General features: G+C 39.2%; 1 protein-coding gene across 2 annotated transcripts in view; it reads left to right on the forward strand.

The window, feature by feature from the left end:
• IMPA2 (inositol monophosphatase 2) overlaps positions 1–17721 on the forward strand; it is a 32369-nt gene extending 14648 nt beyond the window's left edge. Inside the window, exons 5-8 of one of the 2 annotated variants that reach the window (XM_074987472.1) lie at positions 2035–2143; positions 6113–6221; positions 6414–6565; positions 9683–17721. In XM_074987472.1, the coding sequence (XP_074843573.1) occupies positions 2035–2143; positions 6113–6221; positions 6414–6565; positions 9683–9798 (486 nt within the window). In that variant the 3' untranslated portion in view covers positions 9799–17721. Of the gene's footprint in view, positions 1–2034; positions 2144–6112; positions 6222–6413; positions 6566–6972; positions 9648–9682 lie in introns of those variants that run through there. The other variant, XM_074987473.1, reaches the window with a different exon arrangement.
• Positions 17722–18595: the final 874 nt, after the last annotated feature.

An 18595-nucleotide genomic window follows, 5' to 3' on the forward strand; every position in this document is an offset into this window, starting at 1 on the left:
GAAATGCTGCAGTGAATACACAGCACTTAATTAGGCTAATTTTCCCCTGTGGCAACTTCGAAGCATCAAACTTTAAAGTGCCAGTATGGAGTAAAGGAACTTTGAAGTAGCTACACGTGAGCCAGCACTTCGCAGTTTGATGCTTCAGAGTTGCGTTGGGCAAAAATTAGTATTCACCGCAGCACTGCATTAGTAATCTCCCATGGCCCTGATTATCAATGCCCCCTTCGCAGTTGAGGGCAAGTGTAGGCACAGACAGTGTGATTTATAAAATAAAAGTAGCTATTTTCAAGTAATTATTCATGCTCTTGTAAAATGTGCTTCTTGGGCCTCAGCATTTACATGCATTGACATACTGTTAGTTTCCATTGAAGCCAACAGCAATTTTGTGTGTACAAATTCAGCAATGGCCTGCTTTTCTCTTTTGGTAAGAACTATCAACTCCCTTTGATTTGGCTAGTATAGTATTATACACATACCTAGATTGATTTTACCTTGCCTGTAAAAACATAGAAACTGTAGAGACATATTTTAGTGCAATTTTAAAGATTCTTCCTTCCTAAATGTGTTCAAATATTGCATATTATTATAAAACAGCTTTCTTTAGTATTTATTTATTTTCTATAGCACACACCATGCTTTAGATGCTGCATGTGGAATTTTGTGTACAAAATTAAACTAAAATAAACTAATATTAAATTTCACTATCCAATCTACTTTAAAAAAACAAAAGCAAAAGATAAAAATAACTCAATAAAGGAGCCCAAAATAAGCATAGATGAACTGCTCTAAACAGACGTGTAGCATCAAATCCTGAATACCGCTGACAGGAGACTCTTATGGATATGTTCAGCTCCAGAGTTGCATACCTAGGGACCCTGAACCAAGAAGAGTCTGACTCCAGCTTGGTATAGATAGGCCCTTAGGATAAAGAGCAAGGAAAACCCATTTCCCTCAGTGCTGTCTTTGAGGACTATTTGGTGAGAGACATTCACTCAAGTAGCGTGGGTCATAGGTATGACAAGGAACTGGGAATCTGGAAGGTCAGAATCTTATTACTGACTTTTCCACAAATGTCTTCTGTAATCTTGGGTTTATCACTTAACTTCTCTTTGTCTGTTTTCCTATGAGTAGAATGTAGTTAATATTTTATGTCATAGTACGGATATGAGGATTGTTTCATCAATGTCTGTACAGTGTTTTTTAGACCTTCGGGTGGAAGGTACTATAGTTATGCAAAATATTAGATACTTTGGGCCTGGATTATTAAAGCTTCAGTTGTGAACTCCTTATTCCCATTCGTAAGCACATGCTCGCACAAACATCAATGTCAGCTCTCATGATTTTTTCATGAGTCTCATGATATTTGGTGTTTTTCTTCAAGCCCTGTCTCCTGGAGTTAGGTGATATTTTTCAAGAATCTCAGCATTAATTTAAAATAATCATTTAACTACTAGTCTTCATGATTGCAGAGAAAAAAAAACAAAAGATGCCTTGAGTGCACCTCAAAGGTTAAAAAGCGAGAAGGCAAGTGAAACGGATTATGACATGCAACCTATGTATTTTTAATTGCCTAATTTATAAGCCAATTTCATGCATTTTGGAGGCCTGTGTCAGTCATTTGAGATGCTTGAAGTTAGCAATATTGATAGCCCCAATGAAGTCAATGGGCCTATTCATGTGAGTGACTGCTCACCAATCGGAGTAAACTGTTCAGAATTTTGCTTTGGGGGATTTATATATTCTCACTAGCTCAGTCAATGGAATTTCCAAGTAACTTTTTATTTCACTCTAATAGCTTGAGTACAAATGAGATATGTTAGATAGAACTAACATTTCTCAGTCTAAACTGAATTTTATATGTTATGGATCTAAAACTTCAGTATAACAGTAATATTATTCAGTAGCAGCAGCAGCATAATTTTTGGTTATATATGCTAATTAAAATAATTTTTATCTTTCTGCCATTAGTAGTTGTTTGTTCTTGTGATGAGTAATTTGAGTTGCATTTCTTTCCTTCTCAAAATCTTAAAGCTTGAATTTGGTGTAATTTACCATTGCACTGAAGAACGATTATACACTGCTAGAAGAGGTCAAGGGGCATTTTGTAATGAAAAAAAGCTCCAGGTATCAAAAGAGACAGGTTGGTCTAGATTTTTGTTAGAATTCTAAAAGGAATATGTTGAATTTCAGAGATTCTTTTATTCCTAAATGGAAATTATTTTCACAATTTAAAGTACTTCTCGTGTATTATAGTTGTGTCTTGCAAAATGTAAGGAAGTTCCCAAATTTCTTGTTCACAGTCTATAGCTTTATATTAATTAATTAATTAATTAAATGGTCCTACAATATTGTGCATTGCCGACACAAATTGATCAATATTGATCCATAACCATTCCTTGAAGACAAAGAAGTAGATGACATTCACCACTATACCATGCCAACTGTACACTGATATAATTCCTGGGATACAAAGTACAGCTGAAATGATGAATCCAACACACATTATTATGGTATCTGTCATTCACATATTTTCAGATGATAGAATAATGCCATATACTGCTTTTTTGTGAACACATATATCAGTAGCAAATGGAATTAATGAATACATACATCTTTAAAAACATCTTGCTGTGAGAGGTATGTTTCTTCATACAATTGGTTAGAACAGTTAGTCTCTATTACTATAAATGTAATAAAGTGATTCTGCATTTGCCTAGTTATAATAGTTAAGCAAGTGTTAATTAAAAAAACAAAAAATTTTCTTTTAATAAATCCAATGTAGAATATAAGGCTGCATTAATTAGCAGATAGAAGCAAGCGGATCTTGCAGAGCTATATCTTTGTACCACAGAAATAATAAAAAATTGCAGTAGAAAAACGATTTTTGGTGCAGGCTGAAATCATAATAAATTAAAGCAATTTGATGTACAGATTAGATATGGGTCCGGACCAGGGCGGGTTATAAATAGCCTGCAGACTGGGTTTGGTTTACCAGGGTTAGCTGCTGACAGGCCAAAGGGTGCTTTACCTAAGCATCCACAGGTGCAGTTGCTTGCGGCTTCTGCTGGCTGTGGTTTGCCATTCCCAACCAATGAGAGCTCTGGGAGGATAGAATCAGTGCAAACTGCCCTACATCCTTAAAAACTGTCCTTCTTCACTTATATGTCCAAGTGGTCCTGAGCCCTCAGTTGAGGAAGGGCTTTGGGAGACTTACACCACATTGTCCCCATTTCCTGTGGACTTTCTGCTAATGTGGGAATACAGAACATATGGGGAGGGTCTGTACTGTTCAGGTATCAGAGAGGTAGCCATGTTAGTGTGTTTTCCCAAAACAATGAGAAGTCCTGTGGCACCTTATAGACTAACAAATTTATTGGAGCATGAACGTTCATGGACAAAGACCCACTTCATCGGATGCATGTAGTACAGTCTGTAAGGGGCCACAGGACTTCTCATTGTATATTTCAAAACTCTTTAAAGAGACAAAATTGTAGAGCTACATTGATTTGTGTGGGGGATTTTAAACAGGGAAGATGGAGAATGTTTTTATTGATTCTTATGGTGTTTAAATGTAGCCCATTTGCAGTTGTTTTTGTCCAGTAAGGATTTTGCCTTCACTAGAATGAACCACCTCTGGAGTACTAGCTCTTTCTCTTTGTGATGGCTTCTGAACTTTGTGGCTTCTTAGGCTACTATGTTATCTCATGTTTTGTTTTGTTTTTCAGGAAATGTTCTATGGAAAATGTTGATGTGTGGCATAAAAGTAGATTAATGCTAGATACGTTCAACATTTTAACAATTCAGAGCTAAGAGAATTGCATTTTGGTGATTGCACAGAATTTTGCAGAGGCTGTGTCACAGTAAGGGTGTATCTAACAGATGCTATTCCAAACTAACTTTGTGAGCATCTACACAGCAAAACTGCTATTTCAAAATAATTTCAAAACAATTTTGAAATAGGGTATGGTTTATTTTGAATTCTGTAAACCTCATTCCACAAAAAATAGCACCTTTTCCAAAACAGATATCTCTTTCAGAATAGGGGCTGTACAGGCAGGGAATAGGTGCCATTTAGAAATAAGCAATAGTGCTTCCAAGGGCTTTAATCTAAAATAGGCTTTATTGTGTGTGGACACCCTATTTCAAAATAGCTAAGCGCTATTTGATACTTACTTTTTGTGCAGATGTGCTATTTTGAAATAAGCTATTCTGAAAAATCTCTTCCAGGGTATCTTATTCTGAAATAAGGCCGCTGTGTAGACATAGCCTAACAAAATAGAGCTGTGGTGTGGGAGAGCCACCACTCACAGATTTAAAAAATCTTAATGGAGGAACATCCCAAGGGTATAAAATTCCCTTTGAAAAACATTGTCACAATTTAAATCTTTAACTGTGCTGATACCATAAATGACACAGGGAAAGGGCTTCCCCATGCCCTCTTCTGTAGTCAAAAATGGTGGTCCTTGGTCTATTTTCCTCCCTCATTTACCCAAGTCATTGTCATCAATCAACTATCTACCAACCGTCTCTGTTTCTCTTCCCCTCATCAGTGTGGAGAACTTGTCTTCTGGTCAGCTGTCTCCTGTAGTTTGCATTCTTGAGGTCACCTGGTGTCTTTTCACTAGAAAGTTCACTTCTTCTTTATACCTTACGACTCAACTGTGTGTTTCAGTCTTGAAATCCAATTCCTCAATTAGCATAACTTCAACTAAGAATTTGGTAATGTTTGTTTATTAATCAGGAATGTGTTTCACAGACCCGTAGAATAGTTTTTGTTGTGACCAAGTTGTACTTGGCATGAGTACATGGTGTTAAAAATAATCTCTGTAGTAAAGCATGCATTCAGTGTGCCATAATTGTGAACATTGAATATGTTATGCAGAAGACCAAAGGCAGATTACTTTCAGCCTCCAGAAATTTCCAGTTATGGCAAAGCAATGCATGCCCTGCATTGTGTCTCGGTATGGTTTTAAAGGAGAACTGTGCTTCTGTACTTCAATGTAACATTTTAAAAACTGTTTTAAAGGCTGTGTTTCTTCAGTTATTTTTGCCATCATCCTGTGATGTTTTTTTTGTAATTACATGTATATTACTCCCCCATTGCTAATCAGCTTGAATCCATACCACCCTTTTTCATTTGTAGGTGGCCAGTACTTGACATGTCAATTTAAATCCAAGATGTCTCAGTCTACATTAATATGAACACACCACTCCATGGCACTGTTCAGCATTTGGCCCACTGTCCCTACTTAAATCATTTGGGAAGACTACTGTGTATGAATCTTAAAATAATAAATGCATTGTAAGCCTGAATGTGACCTCACTTACAATCTGATCCCAGTGAACTCACTGTGGATCTTTCCTTAGGGTTAAAGAGTCTTTGGCTTTGATTAGGCCCCTATACTGCAGTAAATCAGAAGTTATTTAATATAAGACAAAAGGAAATACCAGTGCTGCAAAAATTAGTTCAGGATTAAACCTACTGACTTTTCTTTATACAGAATAAGTAGTAAATATATTTATACTTGCCATTTTATGACTTTGTAGTCTTCTGAGTGTCCAAATGAAAAAGGGGGTAGTTATTGCAAGATAAATGGATTTTGATGGATGTTTTTAATTGATCTTTACTTATACACCTAGCTTTGGCTAATTAAAATGAATAATCTTATTCAAAAGATCAAAGTTCTGAGTTCAGGAACTATTCTGCTTTAAAATAGAATTAATTTACTGAAGGAGGGGGCAGGTACAGATCAATTGTTTTTAGCCAACTGCTAAAAGTTTGTGAGGTCACCAAAGGTCAGTGAAGGAAAAATTCCATGGAAGCAAAGGAAACCCAAAGAAACTGCAGTTTTGTTCTTATTCTTCCTTCCCTTCTTTTACCAAACAAGTATTTTAAATAACCCAGTTGTATGAGCAAATTAGCCTTGTTACAGTCATTTAGACAAAAGCACTTCTCGTTTCATATTCTTTCACAGAACGAGAAAATAATGTTTGTGTTTATGAGAAATGCTTTTGCTGTGAAAAGCCCCTTTATGTTTAATGTGGAGAAATTTCCAAGGCCTACTTTGAAAGGCTATTGAGTTAATGGAAACAACTGTCTACATTGCAGATAAGTCAAAGGCCTTGATCTTAACAGAGATTGGTCCAAAACGTGACCCTGAAACTTTGAAATTGTTCCTCAGTAACATGGAGAGCTTACTGAAAGCACAAGTACATGGGTAAGGATTTTCAGATAAAATTATATTATGTTAAAATCATAATTATACTCAACTTTCTTAAATACCAGGCAGAATGTTATTCTCACTTAAATTAGAAGCAATGCCTATTGTACCCTGTTAATAAATATGTGGGTTGAAGTAAAAGGAATTTTCCCCCTTTCACTCATTTATAACTCTTCTCTCTGCTTCTAGGATTCGAGTAATCGGAAGTGCCACCTTGGCTCTGTGCCATCTAGCAGCTGGTGCTGCAGATGCTTATTACCAGTTTGGTTTACATTGTTGGGACTTGGCAGCAGCTACTGTCATTATTCGAGAGGCAGGTGGTATTGTGATAGATACTTCAGGTGAGTAAATTATGCACACGTGGAGCAGGGACTGTGTCTTTATGTTTGGAAACCACATAGCAGGCACTACTGCAATCTAAATATTTGTCACACTCAGTATTTTTCAGTCACTTTTCTTTCATAGCTTCTGAGGTAGAAAAATGGTCATATGTTGAGCCTTTCTAGTTTGGGCTGTATGATATTTTACTTCCCCATCTTTGTCTAATCTACTTGTGAATTTACATGGTCCTCAGCTGAATTAGCTCTCACCAATGTGAAGCAGAAATAATTATAATTTCTCTCTTCCTTCCCTGCTGGTAGGGAAAAAGGGTTTGATTTGTATATGGATGAGCTAAAAAACGGTTTTGTGTGTGTCTGTGAGAAGAAACTGGGGGACAACTAAGAAGTGTAATTGGTTTTGCATTTAGTTCTGAAAGTGGAGGATCAGTACGGTCAAGTCTGGGGCTGACAAGATGGGTCATGACTTTCTGTCCAGCTGGAGGTGGAAGCAGTGGATTTTTTTTTTCCTGACTAATATCGTAAGAGGTGCAAGGCCGAGGACCAACATAAAAACATTAGAGTGAATATTTTTTTAAAAAATGGGGACATTACAGAGAAGACTAGCTCTATGGCTTGGTTTTGTCTTCCAACCAGCATCCTACAAGCCTTCCTTGGGTTCAGTTTTTGCTATCTGATCTTCACCCAGAAGGTAATTTTGTTTAGGTATTTAGAAAGCTGGTAGATACTGTTCTTCATACTTGGTGTAAAGGAACTTTGGAGGAACTACTTGTTGTCTACGTTTCAGTCGGTATCTCACCATGCTCCCAGTGTTTATTCATAGATGCTGAATAATATGGGAGAGGAGCTTGTGGGTGAGGGTTTGGGACAGGGCTGGGCAAACTACAGCCCTTGGGCTGCATCTAACCCATTGGACCTTTTACTCTGGCTCTCAAGCTTCTGCTGGGGAGCAGGGCTTGGAGCTTGCCCCCACACCACACATACCACAGCTCTGCACAGCTGCTATGCATGGAGACAGCCAGGGGACTCCACACATTGCCCCAGTGCAAGCACCAGCTCTCTGAGCTTCTATTGCCAAGGAAATAGGACCTGTGTGGACAGCACCTGCAGATAGGGTACGGCCATGCCTCCCCATAGGAGCCATATGGGAGTCATGCCATTACTTCCGGGAACTGCTTGAGTTGAGTGTCACCTAGAGCCTGCCGCAAATGCCTCATCCGGTGCCTAGCCCCTGACTCAGTCCTGATCCCCATTCCCACCCTCTGAACCTTTGAATCCCAGCACAGAACATGCTGGTGCACCCCAAGCTTCTCAACACTCACCCCAGCCCTTGAAAATGTCACATGCGAAGTACACAGGTGGCCCAGCAGAGATTTCTGGATATGCTGAGACTTCCAAACAGATTTCAACAAAGATGAAGGCTTCCAAGAAAGGAAGAGCTGTCTGGACAAGACAAGAGTGCTTATATTTTCTTTGTTTGTACTCTGAGGATGTAAAGATCAGAAGTGCTAAGGATTATTGTTTTATTAATGTCTAGAGCACTCATCATCCAGATGGAGTGCTCTTCACCACCAGCACTGAGTACTAATCAAAGCGTGTACGACTGTGGGAACACTTGGGCTATGTCTACACCACAGCAGTCTGTTGACAGAAGTCACTGTGGGAAGAGATCTACCGGCAAAACGTCTGCTGACATATTGTGTCTACACGTAAAAGCGGATCAAAAGAGCAATCCGCTCTGTCAACAGAGAACAGCTAGACAGCCTGGCCCTCTCTCGACAGAATGACTGACCAGTAGTTCTGCAAACAGGACTGCCTGGTGAACTGGAAGCCCTCTCTGTTGACAAGAGTCCCAGAGTGCTACACTGCACTTTCGTCAACAGAACTCTGTTGACAGAAGCGTTATTCCTCAACATGGAGAGGGATAACACTGTTGGGGAAAGTGCTCTGTTTTGTCGAGACTGCCTTTTGTGTGTAAATGTTCCCTGAGTTTTCTCAACAAAACTCTGTGGCCCTGATGTGTTAAAGAACAGTTGCCAGTTGTAGCATATGTTCAGTCCTGAAAATGGGTTACGTTGGTTTCTGTTGGATTCCTTATAACCCCTTATTTTGCAAAAAAATAAAATCTGTTGTTTTGTGGACTATATTATATTTAGTTGTATGTACTGAACAAATCAAAACATTTATTGCTTCTGCTGTGTACTTTGGTGTTTGATAAGACAGTGGTTTCTGGAACACTTTACTTGGCAAGAGATGTCTGAATGTGAATACCTCCACAGAGTATTTTCTGCTCAAATATGACTGTAGCCGTGTCTACATGTGCACGCTACTTCGAAGTAGCGGCACTAACTTCGAAATAGCGCCCGTCACGGCTACACGTGTTGGGCGCTATTTCGATGTTAACATCGACGTTAGGCGGCGAGACGTCGAAGCCGCTAACCCCATGAGGGGATGGGAATAGCGCCCTACTTCGAAGTTGAACGTCGAAGTAGGGCACGTGTAGATGATCCGCGTCCCACACCATCAAAATAGCGGGGTCCGCCATGGTGGCCATCAGCTGAGGGGTTGAGAGACGCTCTCTCTCCAGCCCCTGCGGGGCTCTATGGTCACCGTGTGCAGCAGCCCTTAGCCCAGGGCTTATGGCTGCTGCTGCTGCAGCTGGGGATCCATGCTGCATGCACAGGGTCTGCAACCAGTTGTCGGCTCTGTGGATCTTGTGTTGTTTAGTGCAGCTGTGTCTGGGAGGGGCCCTTTAAGGGAGTGGCTTGGTGATGAGTCCGCCCTGTGACCCTGTCTGCAGCTGTGCCTGGCACCTTTATTTCGATGTGTGCTACTTTGGTGTGTAGACATTCCCTCGCAGCGCCTATTTCGATGTGGTGCTGCGCAACGTCGATGTTGAACATCGACGTTGCCAGTCCTGGAGGACGTGTAGACATTATTCATCGAAATAGCCTATTTCGATGTCGCTACATCGAAATAAGCTACTTCGATGTAGGCTTCACGTGTAGACGTAGCTTGTGAGGCATTATTTCAGTGTTTTTAATCTATCTTCAATAAGGGTATAATATACCACACATCACCTGTGATCTAAACACTTCTTCTATATTCTCTTGTTCCTAGGGGGACCTCTAGATCTCATGTCATGCCGCGTGATTGCAGCAGGCACTAAAGAGATGGCCATGTTCTTAGCTCAGGAAATTCAGACTATTCACTACAGACGGGATGATGAGAACTGACTGACATTAAATACATCTACAAGTAACATGGCATCTACTTAATATCTTCCAAGATGGGTGTCTAGAGGGTACATGATTTTAACAGCATGCTTTCTGTGCAGGTCTTCTGTGTCAAATGTTTTAAATAATTTTATTACAGTGTGGGGAAAGGGTGGGTGATGGGAAATTTTAAAATTTTCTGAGGTTTGTGGCTTCTTTTTAATATGCATCTATTTCAGCAGTACCTTTTTTATATGATCATGTATAGCACTTGTTCACAGATTCAGAGTTTCACATCTGTTCAGACTGAAACGGAGTCTTTTGTGACATATGCAACTAAAAAGAAAACTTTATTTTTACAAAACACAAATCTCAGGTAAATAAGCGTTAGGATTGTAGAAGATGATACGTAGTTAAAATGTGTGCCTACAGTACCCGTATTGAGCAGTACTTGAGAATGCAATAAAGTGTTATTACTCCATTACTCTTTTCTAACTATATATCATGACCATATATATGTATATTTTGGATGTTTACAGTGATTTACACAGTATGTACAGAAGAAGGTGATTTTAGGTATTTGTTTCAGGGAAAAGTATATATTATCTATATGAATGTAATGGGAGCTACCTGCATGATTAAGGACAGAGTGCTAACAATAGAAAATATTTCCATGATATTTTTTCAAATTGTCCATTTAAATCTAGCTTATAGAGAATGTTAACCAATTGGGGCCAAATCCTGCAGTCTTTATTGAACCCTTAGTGGGACTTCAACCTGAAGACATTAACTACCAGGGAGTTAGCAGTAACTAGTGGGCAGAGTATTTATTACAATGAGTACTGAAGTCTCTGGGAGCTATTCACAATGGTGAATACCGTACATGGTACTAAGTTCTGGAGAATAGGGAACTGTATCAAGGAACTATTGACTTCTTCAGTGCCAGTTTTGCCCAAGAAGAAACTGCAGGATTTCGCCTTTAAGGGTAAATTGTGAACATTGGCACCTTACTTAGGCTTGCAAGAGGATAACTGTGAACACAAATCATGTATTTTGCACATATAATTGTTGTCACCTTCAGAATATATAGACACCCTGTAAAGTAAATGACTAAATATAAAAACACAGAAATTCTGTGTGACCCTAGTTTAATGATTGTCACTTCTTTAAATTTTATCAAGATGCTACTTAAAAAAAATCACTTCGCTTCACTCTTGTTAAAGGGTATTGTCCAGAAAAGAATTTGAGATTAAACATGGGGACTTAATTCTAGCTTTTCTGTTGATGTTGAGAATTTAAATCTACATTTTTTTAATAATACAAAGAAACAAAAAATCTCACAAAATATATTTTAGGTCTAAACTTTCAAAATCTGTTCCTAAATTGCATATGCAGATTATGTACATGTGCATGTAAACTGCAAGGAGAAGCTGGAAATTGAGTGTACAGTTATCCATTTTGCATCCACAACTAAAGACCACATTGCTAAAATATTAGCCATACCTGCCTTTTTAATTTCATCAGCAAAAAATGTTTTTCATTAAGTGTAACTTGTATACTATATTTTTTTTAAACAAGAGTTGCAAAATGCTGTTTGTAGAGAGAATGGGTGAAATGTGGGGCCCTGATCTAGCAAACCATTTAAATACATGTTTAAGTCTCTTTGACCTTGATTCTCCTCTCACACCTCAGCCGCAGAGGACAATGACAGATGCAAGAAGCTGGCTGTAGCTGCCTAACCTCTTACCTCTAGCAGGAGCTAGAATAGGCCTCCTGCTGCTCGAGCTTCTGCCACGGATTGATGTAAGCTCGGTAAATGGAATTTAGGCCAATTGGAATCTTGTGTAGTGCAGTTCAGTTCCACCATTTCCCCCTCTCAGCCCACCAGCCTGTCCCAGCAATTTTCTTTTCTTTATGCCAGAGGAAGTGCTGGTATAGGACATGTCTATACCATCTCAGTCAGTTTTCCATCAGTAGAGTTTCCATATACGCAGGAAGGCTGTCTGGCTGGTTTTAATTTACCTTGTATCACTTACCTGGTGCACTTAAGGGAATCGAAGGATCCTGCTCACTGGTTTTCATGGCATTTGCTCACCCAAGTGCTTTGTTGCATCAAGGCCTCAATGCAGTGGGGGAAGGGAATGTCCAGAAATCCAGTCTTGGATTCACCTGTTACTGTCATGGACGAAAGATTATTTTTAAGAAAATAAATATTAGAGAGCTTGTTCTTAGAGTTGATGAATGCCTCTAACTCTTATTGATGAAGTGGAGTTATGTGTGGTAAATCGCTTCAGGGAGGGCCCAGAATTTGCATTGCCATTAGCCAAGGTGGCCCCCACATTTTACACTGAATTATTAATTAGCCAATGGTTCCTAAAGGTAAATCCTGTACTAGATTTTGAACTTCCCTTCCACCTTTCCTTGCATGGTAGCTAAAGTTCTCTTTTGTATGCCTATTGCTTTCTGTAGACTTCACCATTTTAAGGTAATACTGCATGTGCAGTACGCTAGCTAAATCTTTGGATGTTTAACTAATGTTCTTTATTTCCTAAAATAAAATAAGGCTTTTAACTTCTCTTAAACCAGCAGCTATAAAATTAATATTTTTAACACCATGAAGAAGTGAATGGTTACAGTTTATTTCACATGCTTTGGGCTGTTTTTTTTAAAACCTATTTCAGGCTTTAGATTATTAGGCCAGTTTCCAAAAGCAGAGGCAGTGGTTAAAGATGAAGAAAGATGGTAAGTGCTAAATGTCACAAACAGGTGTTTCATATCCTGGATGTCATAATGCCTGTGCTGGCATTTTTTCTATGTTAGTATCCTAAGTGGTATTGGTGGAGATGGCAGAAGAGAGTAAGGAGAAGCCACCAGCATCTCTACACCATCATACTCTTGTGTCCCCAATGAATTTAGGATGAAAAATTAGCTTGTTTTACAAACACCTTATCTAATCGTCTTATTTACAGCACAGACATTTGTAAATGTGGTTTAAAATGTACTTTTAGGAGTTGAAGATGCTTGTTTTGTTTCCACCCAGAAAACTGTATAAAAATATTCAGCTTTTTTGAGTTGTCAGAATGTGGAGCATAAGGCCCTGTGGTCAAATCTGTGCTGGCAGATCCTGCACCTTTGCAGTACCTTACTGAAATCATGAGTTTGCGTATGTGAATCTGATTGTAAAATGAGGTCTAACTGTTTTTCCAGCTATTGAAAACACTTTCAAAAATACTTGGTTTGTGTTTGGATAACTCAAAAACAACTATTAAGTCTCTAATCATTTTGGCATTTAATCTGAAATGAAAACTAGTGCCTTTGCCCTGACAAAATAATTTGATTTTGAAAAAACAAAATCTTGGGTGTTTTAAAACAGTATATGGCATGTACATAAAACACTCATTTTTATCTGTAGAAACATAAAGCATTCTAGCATATTTCAAATGTTTGCAGTTATTAATATGAGGCTTCAGTGACACCATAGTGTGGATCAAGGCTTTGCAGTCAATCCACCACTGGCATTTGATTCAGCGGGTCTAGTTATGACCTACCAAATAGAGTGCAGATCACTCTCCCATCACCCTGTTACCCTACTCCAGATAAGAAGGGTAAGGGAAGTCAACAGGAGAGTTTCTCATTTCAACTCCCCTGCAGTTTAGAGCTGACAGTAGCTTGATTTAAGGTACGTCAACTCTAGCTACATTATTCACGTTGCAGCAGTAGCACAACTTAAGTTGACTTTATGTTGTAGCCTTAAGATGTAGCTTTAAACCATGACTGTGTTATTAGGTGACCAAAATGGTTGAAGATATCTTTATTTACATTGGAACTGTGCACAGGCTCTGAATGCATGACATCTTTTATTCAAGTTAGTGCTGCTCAGTATCATGGTCCTTTAACTTTTCAATCCATCACCTGCACCGTGTTTTAGAAAATTTAAATTTATTGTTCTGATATAATAAATTGAAATAATAATGTAGAGCTCATGGATCGATGCATTCTGGTCTGAATAAACAAACTGTGGGAATAACAGTAAGGCTGTATCTACACTAACCCCCTTCTTTGAGGGGGGCCTGATAATCAGCCCGAGCAGAGAATACTAATTTTGGGAAGTAAGGGCACTTTGAAGTTGCGTGGGTACTTCAAAGTGCCCATGGCTACACAGTATGCCGGTGTTTCAAACCTTGCAACTTCGAAATTGCCATGGGGAGAATTAGCCTAATGCTGCATAGTCTTCGCAGCACTTCATTAGTATTCTCTGCTTAGGCTGATTACCATGCCCCCCTCAAAGAAGGTGGCTAGCGTGGACACAGCCTGAGTTGCAGATAAAGTAAAGCTTTCTGTTACATGATCTCACAGCACTGGAAAATGTGATAAACTTTTCATCAAATACTAAGTAACACAGAAAGGAACTCCATCTTTTGCTATAACATATAGCACATATAACAGTAGCACTATGTATTTCTGTCATGTGGCATACTTCATGTGGTCCTAATGGACAACTTTTTACACATGGCCAGATTTTATTCTGTAAGGTATTAAATACCAAGGTTTGCATGCGCCAGTAATGACAAGACTCTAAAACACTACATCCCATTGAATTGGTTACATATTTTAAATTTTCTGTTGCTATTGTTCTTATAAATATGAGGGGCAGAAAAGCAAATAAATGGATGAGTATTCAGTAGTGTATCCCTTAGTCATCCCACCCCTGTGCACTGGAGTCAGTGGAATTGCATCTGTCTAGAACAGAGCATTTAGCCCTACAAATACTGCTGAGATAAAACATTTTCTGGTACTTGGGAGGGAGTGTCTCTTATTGCTCAGCAATGATTTCAAATTTAGCGTGTCTTGACTCCGAAAAAAATACTGTCCACTTCTTAGGAGAGGCCACTGAGAGTAGATTAGATCAAGATCTTCATTAATGGAAACATATATATAAAAAGCTGTTACAAAAATATTGTTCACTTATTTTCCTGCTCTACCGGTGCTGTGTATAACACTTAATAGGGTGAGGTACACCCAGTAAGTAACTCGGTTCGAAATTATTAGAAAAAAATATTTAAAATCTATTTCAGTGAGAAGAGGATTATACACTGCACAAAGGTAGGTATAAATTAAGAGACAGATTCTGTGTTTCTCTTCTTTATGAATTTTACGTGCAAAAATGTGGGAATTTAGACACGTACAGGGTTTAGTGGTGGTGAGTGTGGTGGGCGTTGTTTGTGAATGGCTATGCTGGCAGCCAAATAGTTTAGAAAAATTCACAGGAAGAATTAGTACTGGAAAGAAGATAGCACATTAAGGCACACAGAGTAGGATAAAAACATATAAGGATTTTAGACTGATCCTCATGCTTTGTAGTGCAAGATGTCAGAATACTAAAGTATATAATATTGCACTGCACACAGTGCATTTTAGGGAAAAGAATTTAGACTGTCCACCTCTAAAACATAAAGGATTGTCCTCCATTATAGACATGCTGTCACAGTACCTTGACCACTTGTATTCTCTTATTGTCAGGAAGACATTGGTTTGTGAACCCCTCTCAGAGTAGCATTTGAGCTATAGGGTGCATTCAACAGTACAGGGAAAAGCCACAACTGTGGCGTTGTCTCTCCTAAATAATCAAAGGTGTTTATACACCCTAATCACTGAAGCACCTTCTGTGATTCAGGATTCTGAGTCCTGTTGACTTCCAGTAGGACTTAGACACCTAACTAACATGGGCGCTTTTGAACATTTTACCCTGAATGTTTATCTGTCTCTTGTTTAACACAAAAAAGTGCACCAGGAAGTCCTCAGGGTTTGACAAAGAACAAAACAAAGCACAATTTCAAGCATCAGTTCTGTAGCAAGCACTGACCAAAAGATCTAAAAATCTCTTCTTAGCTCATACAGCAACATCTTTTACTATTACGTAACTCAGGACATATCAGTTATCCTCTGAGGCTGCTGCTACACTATCACGCTCCTGTCGGAGGTGTCATGGTAATGAGGCAATTTGAAGCAGGCTAATGAAGCGCTAACATGCATATTCAGTGCCTCATTTGCATAATGGCAGCGCCACAAATTTCCAAGTGCAGACTTCGAATTGCAGATTGACAGTGAAGATGGGGGCAGCTTCAACATTTTGAAAGGTGAAGGGACTTCGGAGTAGCCTGGGCACTTCGAAGTACCGGTGGTTGAGCTGCGGGTAGGCGTGAGCTGGCACTTCAAAGTTTAACACTTTGAAGTTGGTGCCGGGGGTGGGGGGGAATTTGCTTAATGAAGTGCTGCATATGCAGTGCAGTACTTCATTAATAAACTTCCAACATCCTAATTACCATCCTCCCTTCGAAGTAGGGAGCTAGTGTAGACAAGCCCTATATATTCTAACAATATGATGGTGTGTTAGTTCTTTGCTTCTCAATCCTATGTGCTTTTAAAATAATATGAAAGATTTAGGATAAGTATATCCCTTTGCTCCTCATCTTTTAGCCACTGATAATGCTAATGTATTCATTCCTGCCTAACATCCCGGCATTGCTCGGACATGTCAGAAATATCATTTCTGGAACTCTACAATTCCTTGAATAACTTCCTGAAGTCAGGATACTTAGAACAGTTTAAAATAATTTTTCAAAGAACTAAAATTCAATCAGAAAATCATGTTTCCCATTGAGTAAAAGTAAACGTATGAGACCAAGTCTCCGAATAACAGATAACAAAGAGGTACCATCCTTCTTTGTCAGATATAACAGAATGTGTCTTGGATATATCCCTTGCTTTTTTCCACATTTATATATGTATATAGGCATATTGACTACATCCACGCGAGAGAGTTTTTCTGGCAAAACTGGGCTTTTGTCAAACCTGCTGAGCGTGTACATGCAAAAATGTGATTTGTTGACAGTCAACAAAATTCAGCACATCTGTCAGCATTGTTATACCTCTCCGCAGTCAGATACAAAGCCATGTGGGTGCTCCAGGGCCCTTTTGTCAACAGAGAGGGCTTCTGGTTCACCAGGCAGCTCTGTTTGCAGAGCTTCCAGTCTGCCGTTCCATGGAGAGAAGGCTGAGCAATCTGACAGAGCGGATTGCTCTTTTGAGCTGCTTTTATGTATAGATGCAGTCGGCTGACAGAAGTTTTGCTGGGAAATCCCTGCCGACAGTCACTTCCATCGACAGATGCTTCTCGTGTAGACATAGCCCAAGCGGATAGCAGAGAAAGAGAGGACATGAAGTCTGTTGTTTACCTAAAGTGAGATAGTGGCCTTTCTAAATATGGTGTCAGTGATCACTTATAAATCATTAATTTGGTAGATATAAAATAAACTCTTACATACTAATTTTTTAAATGGTGTGATTTGAATGCTGTTAAGAACTGGTGATAGACATATCAAATTCAGTAACTTTTGTTTCTCCACTGCAATAAGTAACATGTGATTCACCTATAATACAGCTGTTATGTAGTTCATAGTGTTGCTTATGTTACTTCCTTGGTATGCAGTATCCACAGACCATGTAGGAGTGCCTCTGTAGAAATCACTGTCCAAACTCGCTTGTGGTATATTGATGTCACTGGAGTTGAGCCTCTTGCTGTGAATTTAACTCTAACTCTCCAAAGCCATAAAAAAAAGGATAAAAACTTTGAAAAATCTAGTGATTTTTAGCTACCAGACATAATTATATATATGTACTTATATTTCCTCTGTCCAGTACAAACAGGCAGGTTCTTGGGAGGTGTGCTAAGTGCTCCTAAAGACTTGTTTCAGGTGCTTAAGCACTTTTTAGGGTCATGCCCAAAGCTCCAGATAGTTGGTGTGTTAACATGTTTTTCTGTTATATGTTTAATAAATATGACAATGAGCTTGTCTTATATTTTTTCATGATAGTTTGGAAACCTAGGCTACATCTACACTAGCCCCAAACTTCGAAATGGCCACGCAAATGGCCATTTTGAAGTTTACTAATAAAGCGCTGAAATGCATATTCAGCCCTTCATTAGCATGCAGGCGGCCGCGGTACTTCAAAATTGACATGCCTCTCCGCAGCACGGCTCGTCCCGACGGGGCTCCTTTTCGAAAGGACCCCACCTACTTCGAAGCCCCCTTATTCCCATGACCTCATGGGAATAAGGGGACTTCGAAGTAGGCGGGGTTCTTTCGAAAAGGAGCCCCGTCAGGACGAGCCGCGCTGCGGAGAGGCGCATCAATTTCAAAGTGCCACAGCCGCCTGCATGCTAATGAAGCACTGAATATGCATTTCAGTGCTTCATTAGTAAACTTCAAAATGGCCATTTGCGTGGCCATTTTGAAGTTTGGGGCTAGTGTAGACATGGCCCTAGAGGCATATCCACAAGGACCTATAATGGAATATAGAAGCTTAAATATTATTGTTGATCTGGGCCTTAGTGCCTGTGGAATCTCTCCTACCTTGCACCTGGTGTAATCATGTACACTTGCGCTAAATGGGTTAAAAATGCTGCTAGATTAGATAGTATTTTGCACCCACTTTTCATGGATGGAATTACTACAAGAAGTGCAAGGATGCTGTAATTACAAATATTTTGGAAATTACCACTCTTCGCTGCAAATTATTTTAGTTGTACTGCATTCCCATAACACGTGATTTATTTAGAAGCATTTAGGGTGAGACTGATGGGTAGACGATCACATTTTTGGATATAAAAAGCCTGGATAATTTAGCCACCCATGTATTTTAACATAATTTTAGCTGCTCTCTTGTTGCAGTCTCACCTAGCAAAACGATGTTTATAGACATTAGCCACATATGGATTGCTCTTGTTCTTAGTTTTGACTGAAGACATGTCTTCGTA

This window comes from Carettochelys insculpta, chromosome 2, assembly GCF_033958435.1.
Source record: "Carettochelys insculpta isolate YL-2023 chromosome 2, ASM3395843v1, whole genome shotgun sequence".
Lineage (NCBI taxonomy): Eukaryota > Metazoa > Chordata > Testudines > Carettochelyidae > Carettochelys > Carettochelys insculpta.